The sequence below is a fragment of the Triturus cristatus genome, chromosome 8 (genome assembly GCF_964204655.1).
Source record: "Triturus cristatus chromosome 8, aTriCri1.1, whole genome shotgun sequence".
Lineage (NCBI taxonomy): Eukaryota > Metazoa > Chordata > Amphibia > Caudata > Salamandridae > Triturus > Triturus cristatus.
In genome coordinates, this window is record NC_140591.1 from 963,815,196 (window position 1) to 963,842,724 (window position 27,529).

At 40.0% G+C, this 27,529-nt stretch overlaps 1 protein-coding gene across 5 annotated transcripts in view; it reads right to left on the minus strand.

The window, feature by feature from the left end:
* The window catches only part of CNKSR2 (connector enhancer of kinase suppressor of Ras 2), a 1,692,689-nt gene that overhangs the window by 1,005,469 nt on the left and 659,691 nt on the right, over nt 1–27,529 (minus strand). For all 5 annotated transcript variants that reach the window (XM_085622481.1, XM_085622480.1, XM_085622479.1 and 2 more), the window contains one exon: nt 17,243–17,284. In XM_085622481.1, the coding sequence (XP_085478607.1) occupies nt 17,243–17,284 (42 nt within the window). The remainder of the gene's footprint in view (nt 1–17,242; nt 17,285–27,529) is intronic.

Consider the following 27,529-nt stretch of genomic DNA (forward strand, 5'->3'; position numbering starts at 1 on the left):
TCCCCTCTGTTAATTGGTTGCAAAATGTGTTTCCTTAAGTTTAGCAAGCAATTTTAGAGAAGCACTGGGTCCTTCAAACTGATTAGGATTTCAAATATTTTTTCTCTCCTATGTTTGAAGGTTTATTCTAAGGCCAATTGCTTTATGAGTAGAAGGATCAGAGATGATATAGGAAGCTTCTTTTCAAGAGAGGCAGAGAAGCTTTAACTCAATCTTGAGGTTTTTGTGAGCAAATGTAGTCAAACAATAGAAAAGAAATAACAACAAATTCAAAATGGAGGTCATAGTTCATTTCAGGGATATTTATTTTCTAGGGGAATGGGTGGTGAAGATATACTACAAAGACTGTTAGCTATGTTCCAATTTTTCTGGGATGCAGGAGGTCCCTTTTATTTTATTGGTTGCCACACCAGGGTTACTGTTAGACCTGTCATCCTTTGCATGGTTGCATTCAGAACTCCTGTTTGGGTCGAGCCTTTAGTTTTTGTGCTCATAGTCCCTTTTCTACTTTCATGTCAGCTCACCGTCACGTATTTACGTGACACAGACGCGCAGGCTCACTGTTGTGAAACCGGCGTCTCTGTAGCAGTATCAGAGCCCAAGTTCCTCGTGTTCTCGGTAAGCATTATTTACTAACAGGCGTTTTGCCTGCCCGCTTTTTGAACAATTTTGGATATTCAGTGCATGTTGGTTTTACTTTGCAGACATCACAATTGCTCACCACGCTGTTTCGGATTCCTGAATCAGCCGAACGTTACCGTTCTAGTAAGCGTCATTTTAGTTCTTATGATTGTTGATTCAGCTGTTACAACACATCGCCTTAAGTTCTCATGCACTGTTTTTTTCTTTAGGAGCTACTTCAATTTTTGGTCTAAGACTTCATTGTGATACCACTCATAGTGTTACTCATTGACGCTGGCATATACGCGCGTTTTGAGTGAGTTCACTCTAGCGCTTGGAGGTATGATTATTACCATTATTTTAGCCCACCGGCGTTATCACATTTGGACAGTAGTTTTTCTCCTTCTTCCACTATTTCTGCTGTTTCATGTCACTTTTGGGTTTCACATCCAGGTACTTTAGTTTTTTAATTTTCTCTTTTTTTCTTGGTGTAACTCACGTTTATCTTGGTGTGGTACACATTTTGTACAAGTGACAGGAACTTACCGCACTCTTGTGAATCCAATAGATTACAGGCTTTATGCTAAACTCAATGTTGTTTTATACTGGTTATTACATTTAGCTTACTGATACATTGCAGATTCCCCTGATGAAGGGCTCGTTCCTGGAGCCCGAAATGCATTGGGATTTTTGAAGAATGTGATCGTTATATGCTGAATATAAGCTATATATTTTTGGTCTTCAATTGAACTTGAAGTTATCTGCGACTATCAAGATTAAAGCAGATTATCATCTACCTCATGGTTTGAAGATTTGATTTCTTGAGTGTGATTCATTTAATGGAGGACTGTCATTTACTTATGAATAGCGGATACAATTGATTAATGAATTTTTAACATTGAGTACACTGTATAGTGACATTATTGTAGTGCGCTCGGTAATCACAGATACATATCTAGGATTGTTTACTTTCTTTTAGAAAGTTGGCATTTTCTTGCCTCGCCATTTACTGTCTTCAGCTCGTCTCTGGGTCACATGACTAGGTGTAGGTGACAGCTGGGTTTTTTGTGTTCCTCCTAGACAGTCACACACAATGGGGAGTTTAGGTGTGACTGAATGGGCCATCACTGGTAGGATGGGAAGGAGGAGCTGGACCCAGCCCCACATGCACTTGAATAGGCTGTGTCCTGTCTCCACACAAAGGGCTGCATACTCTCTTTAGTTAGTCTGGGCCATGGTCAGGAAGACAGGGCACTTATGCACTTCAAAGGCATGCCTCTAGAAGCTTCTCCCCACTTCAAAGGCCCAACTGGGTACAGATACTGGACCTCACACATCACGACTTCAGTACATTTCTGGAGCCGTGGATAGTCTGCAAGGAAGAAGGACTGCTGTGCTGTTGAATGTACTGCCACTCTGCTGTGCTGACCTTCTGACCACGGCTCTTTCCTGGGTGAAAAGAACTGGCCCTGCATCTCATGAACCCAGAACCCAGAGTGACTCCAAGGGCTAGTTGTCTGGCCTCCTGATCTGAAGCCTCAGGCACACAACAGGCTTCCAACAACCTTGCGTCCGCACATGGACTACACTATCTGTAAGTATACCCTGTCAAGTGGTTCAACCCCGTCCTGGATTGGAAGTGGGCTTAAGTTTCTCTGCCAGCCTCTGAGGATCCAGCAGAACTCATGCATCTCCTCTGCTGCATGGCACTAAACTGAGCAGAACCAACACATCGATGCTTCTTCTTGAATTGGACCCATCACAAAGATCCACATTACAGTGCTGCTGATCTAATGCATCCTCCTAACTGCACGATATATCCTCAGTGCAGGCCCTCAAATCTCTAATTGACACCAGTCGTGACGATGACGACGGACTCCGCATCGCAGCATCACAACTCTTCAGAGCCTACACATTCATGATGCCAGACTTTGCATCATCAGTATCGTTGACGATGATGCAGGCCCTCTCATCACATCCTCACCACATCTCAGAAACGAGGCATCACTTCAGCTGTGCAATGCATCTTCAATGTGTATCCTCACAATGCTCCACAAACCAGGATTTAAGGTACTTTGTTCAGCATACCTAACTGGGTCCCTGTAGCCAGCCTGTGCTCCATCGCATTCAGCTGGTACATGTGCAACCAGATAACCACAGTTGGCGCTTTGTGCTTTTTGGCACAATTTTCACCCCCAAAAACGAATTGCATTTCTCAGGTGCTACTAATTAGATTTTAATAGTGTGGGTCTTGTTTTATTTATTAAAGAAAGTTCTATTTTTTTTTAACATGTGTCGGATCCTTTTTGTGTGGTGTTTTATCACTGTATTACTGTTTAAAGTGCTGCACAAATACCTTACACACTGTCTCTAGGTTAAGCATGAGTGCTCTATGCCAAGCTGACAGAGGGTTGAGCACAGGTTAATTTGGGGTTGGCTTGTACCTCACCTTGAGAAGGCTGTGGTTGCTGCTTGACCTGGGCTCACACCCCAGTCAATGAACCAATTTATCACAGTTACCAAGTTAAGTCTCAATTCAAGTCTCATTCTTTGATTCTGTCTTCTCCTCCATGTTTCACTGCAGAACCTAAAAAGGACATTTTACAACTTCCAGAGTCCAAGATAACTCTTATCACTCTTAACACTTTCATGCACCTCTCAGACAATTTTCCTGAATGGTATGGCTTTTGGCATTGTCTGTTTAAGCCGTATTTCCATGCCCCCTTAATTACCATGCTAATGTCGCAAAATCAGATATTTATTGAAGGATCTCTCTAGGAAGAAGAAGTACCCTAAGATACATTTTCTCCAGATAACATGGTGGCAAGACCAATTAATTGCTTTGAATGACTGTACCAGCTTCGCCAGATCTAGTCTTAGTCACACGCCAGGTCCTTGCAGTGTTCAGTTCTGAACTTGCGAGGCATGATCTGTAAAGAATTGTTAATGCATATCAAATGTTTAGATCTTTTGCACGCTCCTTCGCCATTCAATTTACCAAGGACAAACCTCATTTCACCGTACTCTTGCTGAAGGACAAATTTCCTGCGACCCAATACATAAACCCTCTGGGATGTGTCCAGCCTAAACATAATAGTAGGGCTGTCAAATATCTTCCTGGCACTTACATGGTGGCAGGTTGGGTCTCCAGGTAGTCCTGACAGGCGACATTATCTAGTAGTTTTCCAACAACAAAATTGTCACTGGGGCCTGTTGCCGATGCATCTTTGTCTCATGTTTGGACCCCAATTGCTCCACTTTTACAGTATCCTCCTGCCAGAGGCATGTTCTTTCAAGATTGGGCACATTAATGCCTTTCCTCCTTTTGTCATGATGTCCAGGTGCTCAGCTCAGATTCTTAGACCGGAAGCCTTGGTGATTCTAATTTCCCCACTCAAGTGGGCTCAGGTATGGTTCTAATTTCTCCTCAAAATGTTCATATATATTCCTGATTTACTTGGATCCCGCTTTCACCTCTAAGATCCCCACAAAAAGAGGCGCAATCTGACCTGTTTACTAATCTACAGCTGATGGCTCCAAATTTATTTGCTAGTTGGCATCGCAAGGCAGGCCTTCCGTGATTACTAATGGCTACAGATTAAATATTCTGCTGATTTTAAGCTGATTGATGGCAAACTCATAGGATAATACCTTCAGACTGTGATTTGTTGATGGAGATCAGATATTCCACCCTCGAAACTCTGTTAACCTCAACATGGGATAGTAAACTAATTTTGCATTGTTTCAAACAAGGCCTAGCAGTGACTTCCTATCATTGTAAAACTAACCTTGCTAATCTGCTTGATTTCCCTTTAAGAGTCTCAAATCTTAGGGCTCAAGGTGCTGCTACAAGATAATTTTCTCCTTCAATGGTGTATTTTTCTGTAACCAGATGCACGAAGAATGCCTCGCTCAAAGTAGGGTTTAGTGGCCTCAAATAAAATAACTTAAATACAAACCTATTTCAATTCAAATTGTGATTATTATTCTTTTGCTATTCTTTGTTCTTTTTGCATTATTTGAGCCTTATGGCAGGCTAACGTAATTTTATCTTCTGTAATGAAAGGATGCCAGCAAGTTCTCGACTCTTAATAGGATTATTATAATGGAATTTATGACTAATGTATCCATCCTGATATGTGAGCATGAGTATGTTATTTATGGAACTGTTTCTTGTCTTGCCGGACTGCCACCAGGTTTAATGCACTCACTTTTTTTGGTTAGAAATTTAACTTAATGTATGGTGTTTTAAACTGCAGTTTTTTTTCTGTTTGAAGTATATGTAATTGTGGTACGATTTAATTTAGTTACCATTAAATGATTAATTATTCAACCAATCAAAGACAACTGATTTAAGATCTTTGTTAATCCTTCTAAAACAGTCTTGCTCCTGTATCTTACCCTACTTTAGTCAGCTGGACTACTGCTACATCTTTAGCTGAATAAGATTCAAAGCCTTTTGGGAGCATTCCACAAGAAGAGACATGACCACCAGAGCCTTTATTTGCTCTAACAAGGCTAGAGGACATTCGTATATCATCTTACTGGTCAAGGAGATCAAAATTGAAGGATGTTGTATTACAAAATGGTGATGTGCCTATTTTGTAGTAGTGAATGGGCTTTAACCAAGCATATTATTCTCTGGTCTTGTAATACAATGTAAATTTTCCTAGCTAGAATAGTGGAGGAAAGTCCTGATTTTATTAACTATACAGAGGTGAATATAATCTCCCCACTGTACACATCTTATCTGATTTTTTGCTTCCCTTTCATTACATTTTCTATACCACAAATATTCTTGATTCCTTCTTTCAACTTCAATTGCACAACTCCAGGTTCTTCCTAAGGCTTCCTCTCAACAGGGCTCCGATGAAGCTCAAACACCTGTCTCCTGTATATTCTTGACGAGTCACGAGTCACCAAAAGAAGTAATCTTTTTCAGGTGGGTTTCTTCTGATGATCTTCAATTTCATTCATGGAGTTTAATTTGTCTCCACAGGCTTGTGCTTTGTGTTAACTGTTAGAGATAGACTGAGCTCATGACTGATTGGTGTTTTCTCTTCGACTTAACCTGTAGTATGTGACCCATGGTTTGCAGGGAGCTGTATTCGTTGTGATTTGTTGCTGTTTTAATAACAGTAGCAAGTTAAGAAAGTTTAACATCTGCCTCTATGCCAATTATTAAATCAGGTCTTTCCTTTACAATATTAAGTCAGTACATCTGCATTGTTGTTGCTAATACTTTCAAGCACACACCAAGATGTATGCATGGAATGGTCAACAACAGATAAAGCTCTTTGACACACTCTAAATTTATCTGTGTGGTTTGGGATGTGGTGCTTTCACTCTCCTCTTTTTTGGAGATGGGAATCACAAGGCCAGGGCTGGACTGGACATAAAGAAGGCATGGAAACTTTGTGGTATGATCTCGGAGCTAAAGATCTACAACTCATCCTGCCACGAATAGATACCTGAGAGCTATTTTATAGGTAGATGCACATATGGATGTGGAATTGTAGAAGTATTGTTGAATTTTTGCTTGTGGTTGCTGGTACTGGCACTAATTTGAGAGTAAGGCTTATGTTTCATGATCAGACTTTGACCAACAGGAAAGAGAGGAAGACAGAAAAGTTAGATAGGAGAAAGATAGAAAATTGTGACAAAGTGAGAATGCACAGATGAAAAATAGCCTGCAAGAGTGACCGCGTGTCAGCGCTAGTAAGTAAGAAAATCTGTTCGGAGTTTTTTACTTTGTGAAAGTAAAATTCTATTCATTGTTCTTTATCAAGAGGATTGCCTTTTGGCTAAACCATTACCAATTATAGATTTGGACCGTCTCTAGCCTCGAAAAAGTCTCTGTACCTATATGTATAGACGAAACACGTGTTGACTGTTTGTTTGCTGGGAATTGATTTTGAAAAGTGAACCAATAAAGGATACGCTTTCTACGATAAGTATCTTGTGGAATACCCTTTGCGTCTTATATACCGGTTATGAAAAGTTGCAGAATTGTATGAACTGACTAATTGGTTAACAAAATACAGTCTACTTGTAACAAATATTTATTTATGTGATCTATTTGAATACACACATTGGTGTGCTGTATTGGCTATCTTGTTTTGCTATTTATGTGCATGTTTTACATGCCTATTGCACCCTTGTGAAGTAGGTGACTTAAGCCAGCCAAGCACCCTGCTGTACTTACAGCAAAATTCACATAATATCCACGCCTTTTATTGTCACATATTTTACACCATTTCTTGTTGATGTGCGTTTTCCCTTTTAGGGAACACTACTACCTGGTTTGTGGATGTTTTTAATAGAATTCCTACTAAATGAAAAATAAATATTTTCTTGCCTGACTTTTGGAAACTATTAGATTAAAAGTAGTCAGGATAATTTATCAAATTAAGGTTGAACTGTTAAAATTGTAGCTTCTCAGTGATGTTGTCTTTCCTCATCAAGATGTCTGAAATGATTTGGAGTGCATGGAGTATCTACCACATTTAATCCATCCTTGCTACCTTTTGCTACAGTTTACAGTTGACAGTAGCAGCCCATAAGCCATATAAGAAAAAATGTGCCTGAAGTAGCACAATATTTAAACTTTAAATGTAAAGCTTACTTTAAAGATTGACACACTTTACAAACTTTATTGCAGGTTAGTGGGTCCAACCTGGGATCAGAGCAGAGTGGGTAACTATCATTTATCACAGAGAGCAGTAGCATTGTATCCAATTGCCAAAGAACAAGCCCCATTCCACTGACATATGGTTCAAATACCAGATTTGGTCTCTGAGGATATATTCCTCTCAGGAAATGTTAGTTCAGATAGTAGATGGTATCTGATTGTTTCACATCACTATTATAGCTTCTGAAAAATTGGGAAGGCACCCAAGAGATTGAAGGTAGCTATATAGGTTTAGAGTGAGTCTTGTTGGATAACAGTTTAGGAAGTGAATTAGAGATGTAATTCTTTAACAAGTCCCACAATCCTCAGAAGGTTTTTTGAGCGCATCATGAAAGAAACCAGTAGCCACATTAATATACGTTACACATGTTCTCAGAGCTTATGGTTTGCACTATCAGCTATTGTATGAACAACACATAGTACCATGACTGGGAATGGATTAGGTACATGGGCATATTGATAACTCCTTATATAGACACCTTGTCACCACCGTAGCACATCCATGCGAGGTATTCCTGCCTGGGAATCTCCATGTGTGTTCTACTTCTTAGGAATTACTTTAAATATACAAAATTAGGGACTTTGAACCCAAAAAGAGTGAAAACAGCATGAGGCATCATGGCCCTCCTTCCATTATCTGGGAGAATACCATACATAATACCTTGCAGAATGACAATCACCAATAATAGGAATTCCCTGCAGAATAATATCCAGTACTGGCAAACCAAGTGTTTGCTAACTTTATTTAGATTTTTTTTTATTATTAGTCAACACAAATTGAACAATCATTAAAAAGTATAGGACAATGAGTTTTATGTCATCTCTAACTCAGTAAAATAATACCAGCACAATATATTCAAATTCTTCTCATTCTATGTCGCTTCTGTGCAAATAACTTAGTGCGCAGAGTAATAATAATACATTATCTAACATATACAAAAGATTTAAATTAATGGTGTCTGTTATTTTTATGATAATTGCAAATGTGTTGCAATTAAAATAAGCATGGTCTGTCAGATTTTTTATCTGTTGAGCTTGAATCCCAACTCACACTTTAATTTGATTAATATTCAGATCTTCATTTCTGATCAAATGGAGAAACAGCCATGAATATGCATCACAAATCTATTGCATTCTATCCAACATGGCGAGTACGACCCCTGAGATTTATCACCTAGCAAAAAGCTGTTTGAACTTTGCAAGGGGCCTTACAGCTTAAAAAATGATAAACAGTCATTTTAGCTTCAAATGGAAAGAACAGTAGTTACTGTATCTACCCTAGAGAAAATGATTTGAAAAGGATAGCAATATGTCCCATAATTTGTACATAGTGCAGGGTAATAATGTAGCATTTCTCAGTTCTGGCAATTTCATGAGCAATACACATAGTGACTGCTACTCAAGTCTCACTATGTTAGAAATTTACATTAGAGTTCCATGGGGAACACATGAGGCTTCCAAGGTCTATTAATGTTTCAGTATCTTTACAATTTCACCACACCTTTGGCGGTCATGGAATTGGGGATAATAGCATAGTGTGTCACATTGTCTAGGGGAAATGTAAAACAGTTGTGGGCCACAGTACTATATAAAATTATAAAGATCCTGTAACAGTATGTGAGACACAAGTAAGTTAAAATTTTAAACCTGTGGTTAAGAAATTCCTGTTTGATAACAAAATCCAACTTCAAATGGATGAAACATAAAGGCAAATCCATCAAGTGAAAGGTCTTTATTTCTGGAAATGCACAAAGACCACACTTTTTTAGGAACAGAACTGCTCCAGCAGTACTTTGGGTCAAAGACATCTTCACAGTAACTAGCCCACCCTCCAAGTCCTGAGTTTCTTATAACCGCACAACAGTCAACGAGATACCATGCAGTATTTATTCAGAGTCCAGTTTTTACAAAGGCTTTCATCTCCTAACCCTCTACCATTTAAAATGCCCATCCACATATAAATGATGTTGCTCATTGGAACGCTGTGCATGTCAATCTTTATTGCTCAGTACCCCAATCCATAGTCCATGCTTAAATAAATACACTGAACATCCACTGGCATGCTCTCCCATACAATGGTCTGCCATCCATTTTAGCCAGATGTTTTGGTGACTGAGAATAAACATTCAAAGTTGAGTAGCAATGTTCTTCCCCAAGAAAGGCACACATTTGGAGCTATCCCGTCCTTTTTGTTGCCATCAATCCTCTTCCCGCATCTCTGTTGAAACTACAGCCAGACAGAACTCTGCAGAGACAACCAATGTTCACACAGTAGGTTTGGTTCATTTGCAAAGCATGGACTTCTGCGGGTATACCCTACTTAGGGAAGACAGACCCAATATTTCACTTTCAGCACCAAACTGAGCACTTGTACCAAATTTCCTAAGCCAAACTAACTAGAATGCTTACTTAACGGGTGCATTAAAGATCCTTGGTAACAGGATGTGAACCTGTTTTCTGTCACCTTGGAGTCTGGTGCTACCCATTTATTTAACTTCTAACATCATAATAATGATCCACCTACCCTACGTCAGATTTATTTAAAAAAATTGTTAAGCACACAGCACATGTACACATTTTTTCATTAAGTCAGGAGGTCATTGAATATTACATATATTATTTGCCTTTAATTCACTATAAAAGGCGGCAAACCAAACTTTTGAGGACACATTCAATCTAACATTATCCCACATAAAATTCTTATGTGGTAGTTCATTGAGACATTTTTACAACCATTCACATTTAAAACACATTGAAGAAAATGGTACCTAATAATTCACATGTGATTGATAGTCCTAAAAACTACTAGATAACCAAGCTGAATCTGAGTTTAGTTGTTGTACCTTAAGCAGCAACTACATATATTTGAAGAACCCAGGAAAGAAAGACAGACAAACATTTCAAGGGAACGCAGGCATCCTGGATTGATTTTCAGTACATGGTTCAACCCACATTTGCTTAGGGCGATTATTTCCTTCTTTACTATAGCCTTATAGCCCGCCGTACTGGGCTATACCAGCTATTAAAGGCCCGCTCCAGCGTTAAACCCTTTAACAAAGGAGTGGGACTTTAATAGCCGGTATAGCCCAGCTACGAAGGGCTATAAGGCTATTAGAACATTCTGCCACTAGAGGGCAGAATTTTCTAACAAATAAAACAAAGGCATCTCAAAGCCTGAGGGGATTTAAATCCCCTCGAGCTTCGAGAGGCCTTTGTGAAAACATTGGAATGTTGCTTTCCGGGCCTTTCACGGCCCATAGAAGCACGGAGCACTCCATTATCTTTAATGGAGTGCTCCACATGCCAATGTTCTAATAAAGCCTAAGTTCACTTCATATCCCACTATTACCAATATTTTAACCAAGTTACAGGTGTTGTTGTCTTGAAACATTCCAAGTCCCTGGTCCTAACATGAGTCCAACATGCAGAGTTTATGAATATTAGTTTGGTCTTTTTTGGTTGTCATAAATGTTCGATTTGTTAGAACATCAAATTCCTGACACGGTTATTTAAATTAGTCGTGCCCGAAATTAAATCTACGGTTTCTAATTCATGTTTTTCACCCATCTGATTTTTGGTATGTCTTTGTCATATAATCTTATAAAACCCCAAAAAGAAGTTTAAACAAAAAAAGGCACAAAATGATTATTTCTCTTGTTGTACCATGTACACTATTAATTTGGTTAATTACATTACTAGAAAATGAAAAAAATAAGGAAACACAACAGCATTTTTGTTCATTTAAGCTACCTTGAAACACCTCATGAAGCTAAAAGGTATGACTCCAGAGTTGATGTGCATTTCTGCAATTGTTATAGTTCTTCAGGTCAAACATAGAAAATAGAATGATTACTTGCGTACTCTGTTCCCATGTGCAAGCTTTATGCAATAGACAATTGGCACACGGAACAAAGTGGAAAACATTAAACCAAAATGATAGTTCCAGGGGCGGATTCCTGACATCATGAGTTTAGGTCACAGTCCACAAAATGAAACACAAATATAAAAACAAAAGAGAAGCGAGTGACCCACATTAGCTGGAAAACATGGAATGCCAACAATTGGCATCTCTTAAAATGTGTGTAAATTTAATCTTATATCAAGGATCTGCGTTAGGCCATCTAACTTAAGATTCTACAGATAAGTTTGATGTCATGCTACAAGCTATTGAGACTTTGTGTGCCTCAGTTGAGTTGCATAATGGAGAGATTCATGCAGACTTTTGCCTCCTTCCTGAAAACCAACAGAAACTAACCTGCAGGTTCACAGAAGCTGAACGTAACATCTCAGATATAACGCTGCTGCTAGAAGACCAAGTAAAGATCACTCATGACCTGCAGGACAAAGTTCCGGGCAGGGGATGCTGAAGGTAGAGCCTGTATAAACAACATCCAGGTGGTGGGCATTCAGGAGGGTTCGGAGGGATCCTGTAGCATGATTGACTTTCTGGAAGAATGGGTGAAGGCTTTTGCACCAGCTCCGAACTATTCCCCTAATTTTTCAGTGGAATGGGTGCACAGAGTACCTGCATGTAGGCCCCGACCAGGGGCAGCTCTCCATCCAATAGTCACAAAGCTGTTTTATTATAAGGACAGGAATGCAATTCTACAATTGGACAGGCATTCTGCTCCTCTGAAATAAGAGAACAGTTGTGTTTCTATTTTCCCTAATTACAAGCTTGTGACCCAACAGCAGTGTACTACATTTTGACATGTGAAATGACTTCTTTAAGAACTAAATGTGCAATACTCTTTAATGTTCCCAGCAAAGCTGTGAATAGTACATGAACAACGTACTCACTTCTTTTCGGATCCGGAGTCATCATAGGAATGGGTGGAAACCCACTTTGAGGGGAGCTGCCATCCCCAGAAAATTAGTAATCAAAAAGCATTGCGGCGTGGTCAGCGAGGGAGGCGAGGAAATGGTAGTTGCTAAAAGTTAGGGATACAATCAGATTACCATCCCCAAATGAGTTGTACAAAGCCAAAAAACTGCCATACAGGCTACTTATACTTTATTCGTCCCTCAACCTTACGCTCCACTGACACAAGTTGAACCTCAAGTGATGACGCAAGAACCTCTGCAGGTTGGAGTCATGAGGGCTTAGATTGGCCCTATTGTCACACCGAAAACGGCAGTGGACTTGCTATAATAGTCCAATTTCCAAGTTTCACAAGCCTACAGAATTTACCCTGCTGAATATAATGCACTATATTAACTTATGCACATGAAGCATGATATAGTTTGCAGATATGCTGGTCAAATTGCCCTCTTTGAATTTCATCACTACATGACGCTTGGTCCTGAACATCCCAAGATGAGCATTTATTAAGAAGGCTTAGACGACTCTCCACTGGCTCCCAGTGGTGAAGAGGAACTTTTAAGGCCATGCGCTACTGCCACAGAATTCTGTGGAACAATGGCCTGAGCTATCTCCATTCGATGATAACTTCCTATTCACCTACACGCAATTTAAGATGTACAGGAGCTCACTTGGTTATGGTGCCACGATTTCAAAAAGTCAGGATGGGATCACGATCCTTTCGCTATCTTGCATCCAAAAGATGGAACACTTTGCCAGTGACTTTGAGAGCCAAACCTCGTGAAACTATCTTTCACAAATGATTACAAAAACCTGGCTGCTTTCATATTCTAATAAGATCCTCTAGCTCCGGTTCTAGGTTCTTAATATCTTAGCCCAGGCACAGTACTGACTATCATTTGCTCCTCTCTTAAGTTCTAACACCTAGCGCGGGGACACCCCGGTGTTGTAACTATGCGCTTTACAAATGGAAATGGAAATATTACCGTAGAGTATCTGGCTACTGACATTCTACATACACACTATATTGGCTACTATTACAGAGTTCACAATAATCGCATCTTGGGAAGCTACAGTGTTGGGCATATTTCCCAGGAGGAAGAGTCATAAGGTAAGGGTACATTTTCTGATTCTGCTCCTTCTTTTGGGAAAGTGTTTACTTACCCTGCATTGGTGGGCACAGCAGGTGCTGAGTTTTGCCCAGTGGTATAGGGTTCTGCACATCGAAGGCAGTGCTGAGAGTACTGTGCTGCACTGGGAGGAGGGTCGTGGAATTCGGAAACGCCTCATTGCAGTAGCATGGAATACTATGTTAATGCAATTCAAAGAACTCCTGGCTGTAGAGCCACTGGTATCTTTTGCATCCTAGGGGCTCCCCTGGTATAATCACTCTTTCACCCCATTGATTCATCTCATTGACCTGATAAAGTTACTCTTTCATCCCATTGTTTCATCTCAATGATCTTCCAGGTAGGTGTTGTTTATGGAGAAGGTTGACAAATATAGTATGTGGAGACCATTACTTATCCGAATGGTTGTCACTCTTGATATGCAAGGACATTTCTTGCTTCCAGACCACTGTTCTTCCTTGTGGGTGCTGAGAAGCTCGATATGTGTTGCAAGTTAGTTTGTATTTATATTTGCTCGTTGTCCAATAATCCCTTTCGATCGTTCACCCACCTATTATTTTGTGCCATATGCTTGTGCACTCCTCGTTGTTTCCCATTTCGAAGTTGTCTTTTCCTATCATTATAAACCTGTTGTCTAAAATAAATGGGAGACTGATTGCTTAAGAATACAATATATTTACCATTTGTAGTATACTTGGATTGCATTTATATAACTAATATTACTGTATATTCATTGTGGGGTGATGCATTATTTTGAACAGATTTACAGTGAAAAACAATTAATGATTTATTGAAAATCCCCCCAAAACTTATTTGAACCACCAAGCGAAGGAATTAATATAATTTTCATGGATTGGTGTTTATACTATTTTTAGAACTGGATTATGAACTATATAAACTCACGATGAATTTCTATGACAGCAAAGGTAATGAGCCAGACTCCTACAAAGCCAACACTACCAATTATATACATTTTAATCAACAGGACCCAAAGACAATGGTGTAAGAAATTAGCATTTGATAAACCTATTTCAAATACCAAATGATCTGAGGTGCTTTAACCTGCTTTGTAATAGTGATGTGCTTGTTAAGCTGTTTCACCTAATCTGGGCTTAAAGGCAGTGACACAGTCAACATAGAAATGAGATTTTTCATGTAGTGTAACATTTGTATTTTCATAAATTTGGTCAGTCCAACATTCACTGACCTGGTTGTTTCCAGAAATCAGCAAATGTACATATTTTGGTACTTACGAATGTAAAGCATAAGGCTGTAGAGTTTCGATCAATTTATGGTATTCAAATATTAGTGGTGTAATATGATAGTGTGTGGGATGCTCACTTCCCCTTCATACTGTGCCTGAGATGTCAAGTAATGGAATTTATCATTTGAAGCCAAAATTGTGAATTTGCTTCTGAAAAATGAATTTACTGGTATTTGATTACTCCAAAGCCTATTATTGAAGTGACTCATTACTATGAAACCTTCACGTACATTAACAGGTTCAGTGTCAGATATATTCTACTTCAGAAATACATCCATGCAAATAGTACAAATATATAGTAGAATATAAAAATTAAACAAATATTTAAAAATATTAAAATGTAGAAAGATACTCAAGAAATACAACTACAAAAAATGGAGAAAACATAATCTATATTAGTAGATGTATATGCCTACATAGCAAACATTCCAGGTTATGTGTGGTCAGTTGCAGAAGTTACAGGGTTAGGTGGCCTTTATATCACTCTCTCACACCCAGTGGAACACTTTCAAAAACACCCCCTCCAGGTCATGAACATCTTCTTTAAACATAAATGTACCTTTTTGAAAATTAAAATCACAAACTTAATAAATTATTTTTTATCCACTTTCCATGTTTACGTAGGGCCTCATTTAGAGTTTAGCGGACAGGTACTCTGTCACAAATAGGACAGCCAAGTTTGTGTCGGGTTACCCATCCACCAAAAACTAAATCCAGCTGTTGGTTTATTTTTGCCTAAATAGTTGTGTCACACATAAACTGTATTTTCCTACTGTCTGCATGTTATGTACAGGACATAAGCATATGCAATGTGAACTCAACCATATTTATATCACACAACCATTCGCAGAGATGGAGAGATGTCCCTTCGCAAATTGCAAAGTATGTTGGAATTTGGGATCTGAGATTAGTATTCTAGCTTCTTTGCAGGAAATATCAGCCAGGTGGGATTTCCCTACAATCAGTTGCAAAACGGTTTTAAGAGGAGCATGCTTTAGGTCTCTGATAATCTCCCAGATTCGACCCCCAATATGAATAGTTTTCTTTTTACAATCCTGCTCTGAAACCTATCAATCCACAGACCATTCTTCAAGTTCAAAGCCTCAAATTTCTTTATCCATACTAGAAACATGATAGTCTAAATAATTATGGTAACATGATATCTCACCAATCAAGATTCCTAGAAAACCAGATTACTATACTCTGCCTAATTTAACCCACAAGAGAAGTGATTCAGTTGACATTTGTTCAGAGAGGCAACATGGTCCCCATCTTCCTCTGCAATACTTTATTTATAGTGCTATGTGCTACACCTTTAATTTTCCAAATGACATGTCCTTAAAATCTGCTCACTTACAGCCCCCCTCATATCTTCCTTGTTATTCAGGCACTTTTGTCCACTGTGCGTCTATATTTTAAAGAAAATGTTCATGGATTAAAAGAATAAAGATATCGTCTTCTACAATCAAAAATACAACCCCTCTTTTATCCTTTCATTTGGGAAGACATTTATCCACAATTCAAACTGTCTCAGACTATGAACAAAAACTTCTTTGATACCATGTTTAAATGTGTCTTCAGGGTGCAAGGCCATTTGTGTTGAATTTTGTGTGGTGGCTTGTAAACCACCTATATGGGTTGCATGTTGGTCACATCCCAGGCCTAGTGCACCGACATATAATCACATTACTGAGGCCACAATATGTAGCAACGACTGGTGCTGGACTTTTGTGCTCTGACCTTCGATCTGTGCTTTCATGTATAAAACTATTACCTCTACTTCTTAAGAGTTAGTAGATGTGGATTTAAAATGAGTAATTCTGTACTTTTACTTGTATACTATCTTGGTGATGCATTCTTAGCCGATTGGGGATGTACAAAAATGTTAGGTCAGTATTTCTGACAACGATAAAGTGACATACAACTCTTCATATGAAGGCGAGAGAGACATTAAAACTGTTGAGAAACTTTTTTTGTCTATGAAATAAAAGATAGGCTGGAGGTTGCAAAATACACCAACTGGTGTAAGTTAACTGATTGCTTTGCAAAAATCAACTCCTCGCTTATGCACATTTTTACATGAAGTGTAAATTCAATTAATTATTAGAAAATGTAACCACAGCAGATAACGGTATCTGTATGCATCTGATTCAAAGGCAAAGAGTTTGACCTGCTCTGTACAACCACAGGTGAAAGGAATAAGCAACTGTATTTCAGTGCTCAAATAAATATCAATACAAAAAATCCAACTGATCATCATTATATGTATCCAAGAAAAGTCTTCACAAATCTTCTGAAAATGTCATTGAATAATAGATGTACTATTTTATGGTGAGAATTGATACCTGTGCATTCTCTTCATTTAGGTCAAAATGTACTAGACAGAGGTTAGTATTAACCAACGTGTCAGATTGTTATAAGTGTGTTGTTTGTCTAAGCAATGCGTAAATGCTTGTAATGTAACATAGTTATGACCTCAAAGATCAGCACGATTATAACATTTGGACTGTTTTTACATAGGTACCAGTGCACAATACCATAACAATTCATTCCTAAGCGCTAAAATACTTTTTTACATAGGTACCAATGCACAATACTATAACAATTCATTCCTAAGTGCTAAAATACTTTCTTTAAATGTAAAGTCAATCGTATCTCCTAAAACCATAAGTAAAAGAATAATAATAAAGAAAGATTAAAAAAGATGTACTTACAACATGGAGAATTGCGTTCTCTGTTTCATACACCGTACATTCCTGAAAACAAAAGTATAGATAAAATCAAGGTACAGAAAATAATACCTGGCTACGGAACAGTGCAGTAAATTGTGTAAATGATAAAGAGCCAGATGTAGAAAGGGTTCTAGCATTCGTAAACCCTTGGAATCGGTAAATCAGAGGGTTAGTGAACACTAAAATCCTTTTTCAAATCTACTTAGCCCATTTACAACTGTTAAAACCTTTTCCTAATCTTTATATAATGGGTTTCGGAAAACATACCAATTTGACATTTGTAAAGAGCATCTTTAGGGAATCCTTTCCAAATGTCAGTCCCTTATGATATGTATTAATGTTTTTCAACCGAATTCTACTTGAAAGCAGTCATATTTTACGAGCAACTCAATGGAGGTGGTGACCCATTCACAAATGGGAAGAAGTCCCCTAGGGACCCCTTCCCCTTGGTGAATGGTGAAAAAGCTAGTTTTTAACACAAAAGAGCTGCATTAAAAAAAAGTATTGCTTTGTTCAAAATCAATCACAGACATGGTGCTCTGCTGACCCCAGCATGCCACCATGCCTGTGATGGCAATGAATTGTAATGGGTCCCATTTTCCAACATACCTCATTAATATTAATGAGGTAGGTTGAATTGTGACTCACTATGATTTGGTGTTTTGTGAACAAACCAACTAGTGCATTGGTTGGTCCGCAAAATGCGAATGCATTCACTAACATTGGTGCGCCAATTAACAACCAATTGTACGACATACATTGCACGTACACCTCACCCATGGTGTTTAGCAATAGATGTGGTTCAGAGATTGTAGGTATACAGAAACCTAGACTCAGACGACAGCAGATTATAAAGAACACATAGCATGACAGTGGTGGTTGTCAAGGTGCCAAACGTTTGGAAAGAATAGTTCAAGCTGCTTATGGCCACATATGACATGCTACTATAATGCAACTGCTTCCAGTTGTCAACTGGGACCACTTCTCATGTCTGTGCTGTCAGTGAGTGTGAGACCAGACAAAGCTAAAAACAACAACTTTCACTAAGGGTACTAAGATTTTATTTGGAAAGTAGTCTTTCATTTTAATTGGTCTTCCACAAGATGGAAGCAGTCTCCAAAAGATTACCATAGGGGCAGTGCCCCAACGCACAAACACTGCTTAATATTGTTCATGGTACATCAATCATATCAAAATCGTAATTGCTAAAGTCAAGGAACATGACAAGAGTACTCATACACACTCAAACATACACACATGCATGCACCCACACACACACAAGAACATAAACTCTTATACACACACATGCACTCACAGGCACACATAGGCACACATAGGCACATACAGACATAAAAGGTCACTTGCTAGGTTTTATTTTCACCTCAGGACATGACACAACTGATTGTGTCCATATATGTGACCAAATACCCAAAAGTAGACGAACTGCCTGTGAGAAGTTGGCCTGATGTATGATGTCACTAGTTATAGTGTACACCTTATATCAGTCCAAATACCCTTATGGTGATTGGTTGTAAAGTCAACCTTATAGACCAGCTATCCTAGTGGTAGCATGGACAAGAGCAGTCTTAGGCTAAACTCTGAATGGCATGTGAAGCCAGCTGTGATACCATATATAATCCCTTGAATACCAAATGAAAGGACACCACAACAGATATATATATAAAATAAAGTGTATTTATTCTAAGCAAACCCTCAGCACTCTTTATGAGATTAGAGGTAAGTACAACACAGTCTTATTAATGCATACAGTAAGTCACACAGGTAAGTAATACAGTTAGGCCCTAGGGGCCACGCAAACCATATACTAAGTAAGTGGTATAAGGACCACTGTCACGGAAATAGAATAGGCCTAGGCCTAGGGAATCGCTGGGGCTTCACTGCACTAGCAACAGTTAGGAAGTGGGAGGCCCACGGGATTCGTATGCAGAGTGGAAACACTCACGCGTAATGCGTAAAAGTCACTAGCAATAGTACAGTTTAGAAATAGATAGATTTAGGACACTTCCGGAGTAGCTAGGAAGTTGAGACTTGAAACTTAGACACTAGGATAGTCACTATCCTGATGAGCACCGGAGTACCCAAGTTACCTAGCCCACAGGCTGCGGGTGCATAGGGTTGAAGTTGCGTCGGGTTTCGTCGTCGACTCCTATGGATGCCTGAAGAAAGATGCTGACAGGCAGTCAGTGAAGAGTGTCCGGTGGATCCCAAGGCTGGGATCAAGAAGAGAAGAGACCTGCAAGCAGAGGGGACAGAGTCAAGATCACTAGCCAGTGACCACGTGGAACCAGGAAGGAACCAGACGATGTCGTGAAGAGTTGCAGGTGAAGGTGAAGCTTGTCGCTGCAGCCAGGAGGACCAGGAAGCGTCGAGGACGACCAGGACCAGGAGGCGAGCTGTCCCACGAAGGCTCTTGCTGTCGGCGGCGTCGAAGCTGGGCTAGGACTCACCAGGCCTTGGCAAGCAGAACCCACGAAGAACGGAGGACTTGCTTCAGGATCAGACCAGGAAGGTCTGGGGTGCTTCTTCTTTGCAGGGAAGCAGGAGCCAGTCTGGAGGAGCCAAACCAGCGCAGGAGATTTCGGGATGCGTCGTCACAAAGGCCATTAGCCAGCGGGCAAGCAACCGGACAGACGCGGCAAGCAGGAAAATGCTGAAGGGCCCCCACGCAGGACTCGTTGAGTGTGGGGGGCTGGTCTTCGGTGCAGATGGTGCTTGGGGTTGGGGCTCCTCAATCCCCGGTGCACAACTTCGAGGGTACCTCAGAAGCTGCGCTTTAAGTTACTAGCCACTTTTTCCAGGTAGCCGGTCCCACGTCGCTCGTCGCCTCCACGGATCTCAGCTCTGCTGCAGATGTGGATGAGGGTCGGAGAAGTCTGAGAGTCAAGGCTCTGGTCGGGCTCTGTAGTCGGTTCCTCGTCGAACGTTCACAAAGCAAAGGGTAGTCTCTTGATGGTGCCTGTTTGCACAGGGTAGCCACTCCTTGGCCACAAGGGAGATTCTTCAGTCTTCTTCTTTCGTCGAATGTCGAAGGTCCAGAGTTTCTGTTCAAGATTGCAGGTTCAGGATAATCTAAAGTCTTGAGGCCCAACTCCCACTCTTATACTAATCTGGGGGGCTGGGATACCTGCTAGGTCACGCCTTATGGGTGGGACCTGGGAGGGGGTGGTTACACCCACTTCCCTTTGTCCAGTTTCGCGCCAGAGCTGGGGCTGGAGTGCCCCAGCACCGGTTTGAACTGGACTATGCAAGGAACACCTTGTGTGCCCCAGGCATGTCTCATTCCTTTCAGCCCACCCTGCCCCAATACACTAAAGGCTGTCTGGGGAGGTGCTAGCACCTCCCCAAGCAGGAAACCTATTGTCCAGGCCTCCCTGGCTGGGATCACTCCCAGCTGCAGGAGGTCAGACTTGTGTCGTGGCAGCAGCATCCATTTTGTGATGCTGAGGCTTTGGTCAGAGGTTACACAGCAAAGTAGGATTTTAACATGTCTCTCCCTCTAGAAGGGAGGGATAATATCCTCATCACCAGAAATGGTATGGGGGTATTATTCCAAAGTGTTAGACACCTTACACGACATGTTTTGATACAGCCCAACCATAGTTACCATAACCGTTTAAGATTATAAGGCACTTTAAGAGTATATGGTAGGCTATATCATAGAACAGCTATAAGGACATGGTTCCGAAAGCTGCAGACAGGCTCAGCTCATGCTAGAGCACCATCTCACATGTTACCAAGCACTCTGCCTCCAGGATTGTTAAGGCCTGCCATAGGAGTGACTGATAGGTACACATGTGTCTATATATAAGGGTAGATATAGGCATACTATATCTAAGCAAGGGGTGATTACACGACCTTGCCCCAGCTGAGTGATCAGCCAGTTGTGTCTGATTGGAAGGCCAGACCAGGGGTGGCATAATACATGCTGCAGCCCCTGGGAGGCCTAGGGTACACCTATGCCCTGGGTACCTAGGGTACACTGTACAGGGTCCAATAAGGTGATCCTTACCAATTGGTTATGTACCTAGGGTACATGGAGTCCATTTTACAGAGAGAGCAGACAGCCTGAGACCCTGAATGGCAGAATCTCAGGCCAACTAAGTCGAAAAACCAGCTAGACACTAGGCAAAAAGTTGGGGGTAACCATAGTCAGATATCCACCTTCCTACACTGCCTTCTTTAGATCTTGGTGTAAATTAAAACTAGATGCCTTTTAAGATATCTCCATCTACTAAATTGCTCCTTCAGTCATTTAAACAATTCAGCAATACTTAACAAGCACCCAGATAATAACCAACTTCACCATTTTAAGATAGATGAAAATGCAAAATCCATTCCCCATGATTCCAAAAATCAATTAAACAATCGAGGTGGTGATTCGAAAAGAAATATGTAGATGCCTCAAATTCCAATAGACAAATCAGCCTCCTGGGATGATGGGGTTTCTTTTCCAATAAAATTGGATGAGAACAAGGTTGGCAATGACGACATTGAGAATGCGGGGGCTGGGGTTAGAACTATGTAAAATACTGTTAACATTCTGTGCCGATTGTTCATATGCTTTGATTGCTCTGCACAGAGAACAATGTAATTGATGTGATAACTGTTTACAGGAAGAGTTGTTGTCATGCAAATGCCAATAAAAATATTTCAACAAAAAAAAGAACACAGTTGGCAACATTACTTCTACCTCTTCCCATAAATTAGCCCACAAAAAATGACTGTGCACTAGATATTAGGTTTATGTCCACAAAACTTTCCTTGACGCCAAAAACCAAATAAATTCACAGCAGAGATATGTTACATTTAACTTTTGCAATAGAAACTTACCCTCAACCTATACCATGCAACGTCCCGCACAAACATAACTTCTGGCATCACCAGGATAAGAGAAAGACAAACCAAGAAAGAAAGACATGGCTAGAATCAAAATACTTGTTCAACACAAATAGGGCCGCTCCCAGTACAGTGACCGAAGGTGCTCTAAAACTAAGTCATGAGTGTGGACATCTCATGAAAAGTGAAAGGCTAGCCTCACACACCACCATGTGTCATGCTTCATCATTGGCAGTCCTCGCCCTCTAGAAACTCGGTTTGGTGGGGGGCGGGCATTCACCTGACGACAGGAATGCACTTCTAAACTAAGTGGGGTCCCATGAAAAGTGAGTGAAGTTTAAAAACCATTAAAGTTACCCAATTAATTTTTATATGGCAGGTAGCTATATGGTATTAAAAAGGGGGTACACGGTGAATGGGGGAATTTATTGTCCCCTCACCGTGGTGAGTGCGGTCAACATGTTTCTGCCATTTGGCCCAGATGGGTCCGTGGCATTCTTCAGGACCTTCAACAAGGGGACTCCGTTCTTACCAACTTCGTGGTGGGAAGGTACTACTTGGTGGTATGACCTGTGTCATACTCCACCGCAGAGAGGAGAGCTCTCAGCAAGCCTGTAAAGCAAAAATATACACAAGAGTCCAATCAAAAGAAAATTCGGTCACTTAATAGAGTCATTCATAACCACATGCACATATATTGAGTGGCTATATGTGTGTAACACGTGACACTCATCTGTGCACACACTGGCATATAGAAACATAGTATGTGAGAGAGTATCTCACTTGTCTTACCCTAGGAACAAGCCCTACATGCCCCATGGGAGGAAAAATAAAGGGGAGACCCCTTTAGTCAGACTCTGGAAGGGTAAAAAAACAACAGTTGCAAAGATAAAAGCACAAGTAAGATAATAGCTTAAAGCATGGAGCCTGTATGTGCTCCTTTCCTAAAAAACCACACGCATTTATTCATTCATGCCTGCATGCACTCCCTTACAGCCTCACGGTGCATCTCCCGTGATTCCACCTATGTGTTTCCTTCTATCCTCCCCGATGTTGACTGAGCGAGGGGGGACATGGTTTATATAGTGCTCTTAATTGGGCTGAAAAATGTATATTTTACCGTGATTAGTTAAAGTGCTTGCCAGGTTGTGGGATCCGGTGTCCCAAAATGCAACTGCATGATTTACAGTGAATTACACATTCAATATCTCGGAGTTAAAATTAATCAGGGAAAATAAGCTTAAATAAATCGTTTTAAAATACAATGACAGATAAAAATCATATCTAACAATCATTAAAATCAATCTCCTTCAATCCTCCTAATTGATATTTAAAAAACACCTTAGTAAGATAAGAAATGTATTAGCAGACTATAGGCAAAGCTGGGTTACATGGATGGAAAATTCTCAGAGATTTACCCAGTTTATGACAAGCTCCTTCAAACTGTAAAAGCAAAATATATAATAATTGTAATCTTAGAGCATTACATTTTATTCTCGCATCAAGATTACTATAAAGATATGGCTGTCCCTTGTTAGTAAACTAATGCACATACCCCTACTTTTCATAACAGTGCAATAAATGTAAGTCATTGGTATGAAGAGCAGTTTTAATTTTTAAATTTAAAATGTATTTATGTTATCAGGCACCATCCATATTAGATAATGCTTCCAAAGTAGGATGTTGATGAACATGAATGATAATTTGTAAACAGTTCTGAATACCCTGAGTACTGAGTACTATAAAAGGAAGTTTCTTCATAAGTAATGTGTTTTAAGAAATTTTCCTCAGTACTGAAACAGCTAATTTTATAGTTCACAAACATAGTATAAAGAGAAGACAGAGATACAAGACCATATTCAAGATGTATCCTACAATGTGGTGCAGATGATCTTGGATTAAAAAATGCAACATAGGCATTTGTTTAAAACACTGCCTAGAGTTATGATTAACCTTTTTAGAAAAGCAAGCAAATATTACAAGGTTAGGATTATTTTTTAATAAGGAAAGAATGAATGGCCCCTTGTAGGATGCACTTAAAAGAATTGTCAGGTGATTGATCCATGGATCCTTGATTTGAAGCTACAGATAATGTGATATTTAATGGTGACTTTTTTGTGTATTTGGAAAATGAAGAAATAAATAGCTGCATAACGAAAAATGGAAATGATGTTATATAAACCAATATGGATTTTCAATACTGTCAGCAAATTATTCAGGAAAATCCTGTCTTGGCACCTCACTCCTCAGCTAGACAAGATGGTCTTGATAAAGCAGCAGGGTTTTGTCTAGAGGGAGACACTACTGGTCATACAAACTTAGCTTTGAAAGTATTTGATTATGACGCTAGTAAAGATATTACATTGGCAGTGTTCTCCCTTGTTTCTGAAAAGGTCTTACACTGGCCTGATAGGCTTTTATGTGAAAGGTAATGTAGACATTTGTGATGTCAACAGAATGCATATTCACATATCAGACACACCTTTTTTCACGGACACCACATTTAGCAGTTGCAAAACTCAGTTTTTTTATTGATTTATTATTCTTGCAGTTAATCTTAAGAAAAGTAACAGCAATTGAGATTATAAACATTAACAGAAAGCACTTCAATTTACCAACACTATTTATAAACCTGCTTTTGCCTGTATTCATGTGCATGTATATGCCTAATCAATTTCACTTACATCATTATTCAACCTAAAACCTTACTTACAATTACATACTGAAGGCTACCCACACATATTTGCTCAATTAAGCTCACATCATCATCCTTACTCATTCCTAAATTTCCATGTCTACACAATTTCTACTCTTGGTAGCAGTACTACTCATTTTATCTCTTTTATGATTATACTGTTTACTTTTGAACTTTAAAAGAATCATGATGGTTTGTCGAATTGCTATATGCTGAGAACGGGGGACAGCACCCTCCTGTGATACTTGGCTGAAGAATCTCATTTACTGTAATGAGCAGATGGAGCCATATTCAAATTCGCGGCCCTCCTCTTCCCATCCCTGGGACATCTGGAGATCCCAGAAACATATCGGCTAAACCAGACAAGTGAGTCTTCATCTCTCAATACTCAACTATAAGGAGTTATGAGGACCTGCACTACACCCAGGGACATTACTTAAGTCCAGTCTAGTAAATCTGATTACTATAATAGTTGCCCATGAATACACTAATGTAATTCCATTACTGACAACTTACTGCCTACCGTTGGTATTTCCAACCACAAACTGATGTACCAGGCGGATGATTTTTTGTTTAGTCAATTGAATCATTTGTAAGTTGCTGGTCTCCGGACAATTGTTTTCAATATTGTAACTGCAGATTTGGTCTTGAATTGTATTTAATCGCTGTATGGAATGATTTGCATTGTGACATGTATTTAAGTGGCTTTAAGTATTATTATTGTATGAATAAACCACAATCAAAAAAAGAAACACAATGACTGTAATGAAAGCAAAATTTATAGATTCTGTTCAACTAAGATTTCAGAAAAATGAACAAAAAATCTACGGCACTCTGTTGGTAATGGTGTAAGGAATAGTCATTAACCCTTCTATAACTCCTAGCAAATTATGGAACACCTTTCCAACCATAAAACACCTCATGCTGTTTCTTGTGATTTAAATTTATTCAACCCAAATTGAGAAAAAAACCAATACAATTAGGTTTTGGAAAACATAGCACTTAAGACTAATGTGTAGCCTATTTCTAGGTTCTCTTAATTTTGCAACGTAAGAGAATGAGACAGATAAATAATTTTCTGGATGTCACAATGTGGTCACTAGCCTCATTGTATTACAGCCAGTAACCCAGACTTATTGAGCAGACCATATCTACTCCGATAAACTATGTAGGTTGCAACTGTAGGTCATTTCACTATGATGGAGTCTGTACTATTATAAAATAATGCCAAAATTCTCTTTCAAGTTTTAGTGTGTTTTGATTATGACCTCAACAGTAGATGCCCCTTATCAAGTATAAAAAGATGACATGGTTTCCATGCGATGGAGTAGGTAATGTCAATGTTTTCCAAAGGACAGACTAGGAAATATCTCAGCCATGTAATAATGTCACATGGAGCAATGTGATATAAGCATATGAGCTTGAGAGAGCTACTTAATGAACATGTGCATATCTTGTTTAATAAGTTGGGGGACTACTTGAGAATTCTTGATAATCATTGTGATGCATCCAGCTATAAACATGATGTGAAAAAAAGGGTGAGAGCAGTTTTAGAGGCACTGGGGTGGCAAAGGGTTGGTAGGGATTAAGAGATATTAGTTGAAATACAAACTATATTTTTTAAATAAACACAGGTATTGAAGTAGTACTAGCCAATGACATGGTGGTATTGTTAAGTATGCTACTGCCCCTATGCCGCCAAACCTTCCAATTCTCAGGAAAGAATGGGGAGACAGTATTAGTCAACTAATTTGTTTATGGCTTGAATAGGGAGAAGGATGCAGAGTCCGCCTTCCAACTCAGAACTTTCAACAGTGGTAGGCTTGAGGTACTCCCATGGATTCCTTGAACCAGAGTAGGTGATGCAGCTCCTATCACAGCCCTTGTCCCAAGCCTTTGCAAAAATATCAAGTCGAAAAACCAGCTAGACACTAGGCAAAAAGTTGGGGGTAACCATAGTCAGACATCCACCTTCCTACACAACCCCCCCCAAACGAAAGGAGATAAGGCTGGCCTTTACAAGGTAAGCCTCTATTGCCTGAGTGGCCATATAAGGAAGAACCAGCACTGGCATGGTTACCCCCTGTCTCATGGTCCACTAAGCAATCCCTCATCCTAAAGATATCATAGGGTCTCCACCATAGGGAACCTCTACCTTTGGTGTGTCTTTGCAAAGGAAAAGGCTGGTGTTGAGATGGAGTACTGAAGTGAGTGTCCTCAAAGTGAGGCCTCAGCTTCCTCCAATCATCCTCCACCATGGATGCCTTTCTTTCTCTAACTGAGTTGCACTGTGCTCTCAGGGTCAGCCTCTGGCTACCTAAAGCTGGAGGCTGGGTCCCTTTTGTGGGCTTACTGGAGGGACAGGGCAGGTTTGGGGCCCTAAGGTCCCATGTTTGCCTGTGCCCAACAGAATCCCTCTGGGGGAGGTCCCTAACTACCTGTAAAGGGGATCCCTCAGGAATGTTTTTACCCATCACCTGGCTAGGGCTACTAACCAGGCAATCCTCATTCTTTTGATGGGGGGGTTCTTGTGGACAGGGGCCCTCTTGGGGTCCACTGGCCTCCCTGACCTCTGCAGCCCTGGGCTGACTGAGGCAGGGTAGAGAGAGGCAGGCTACCTGCACCAGACTGGGTCCCACCTTGGAAGGGGCCACTGACATCAGAGGCTCTGCCAGGCCAGGCCTGGCTACCTCTGGGGCAGTTCCTTCACAAGGGGT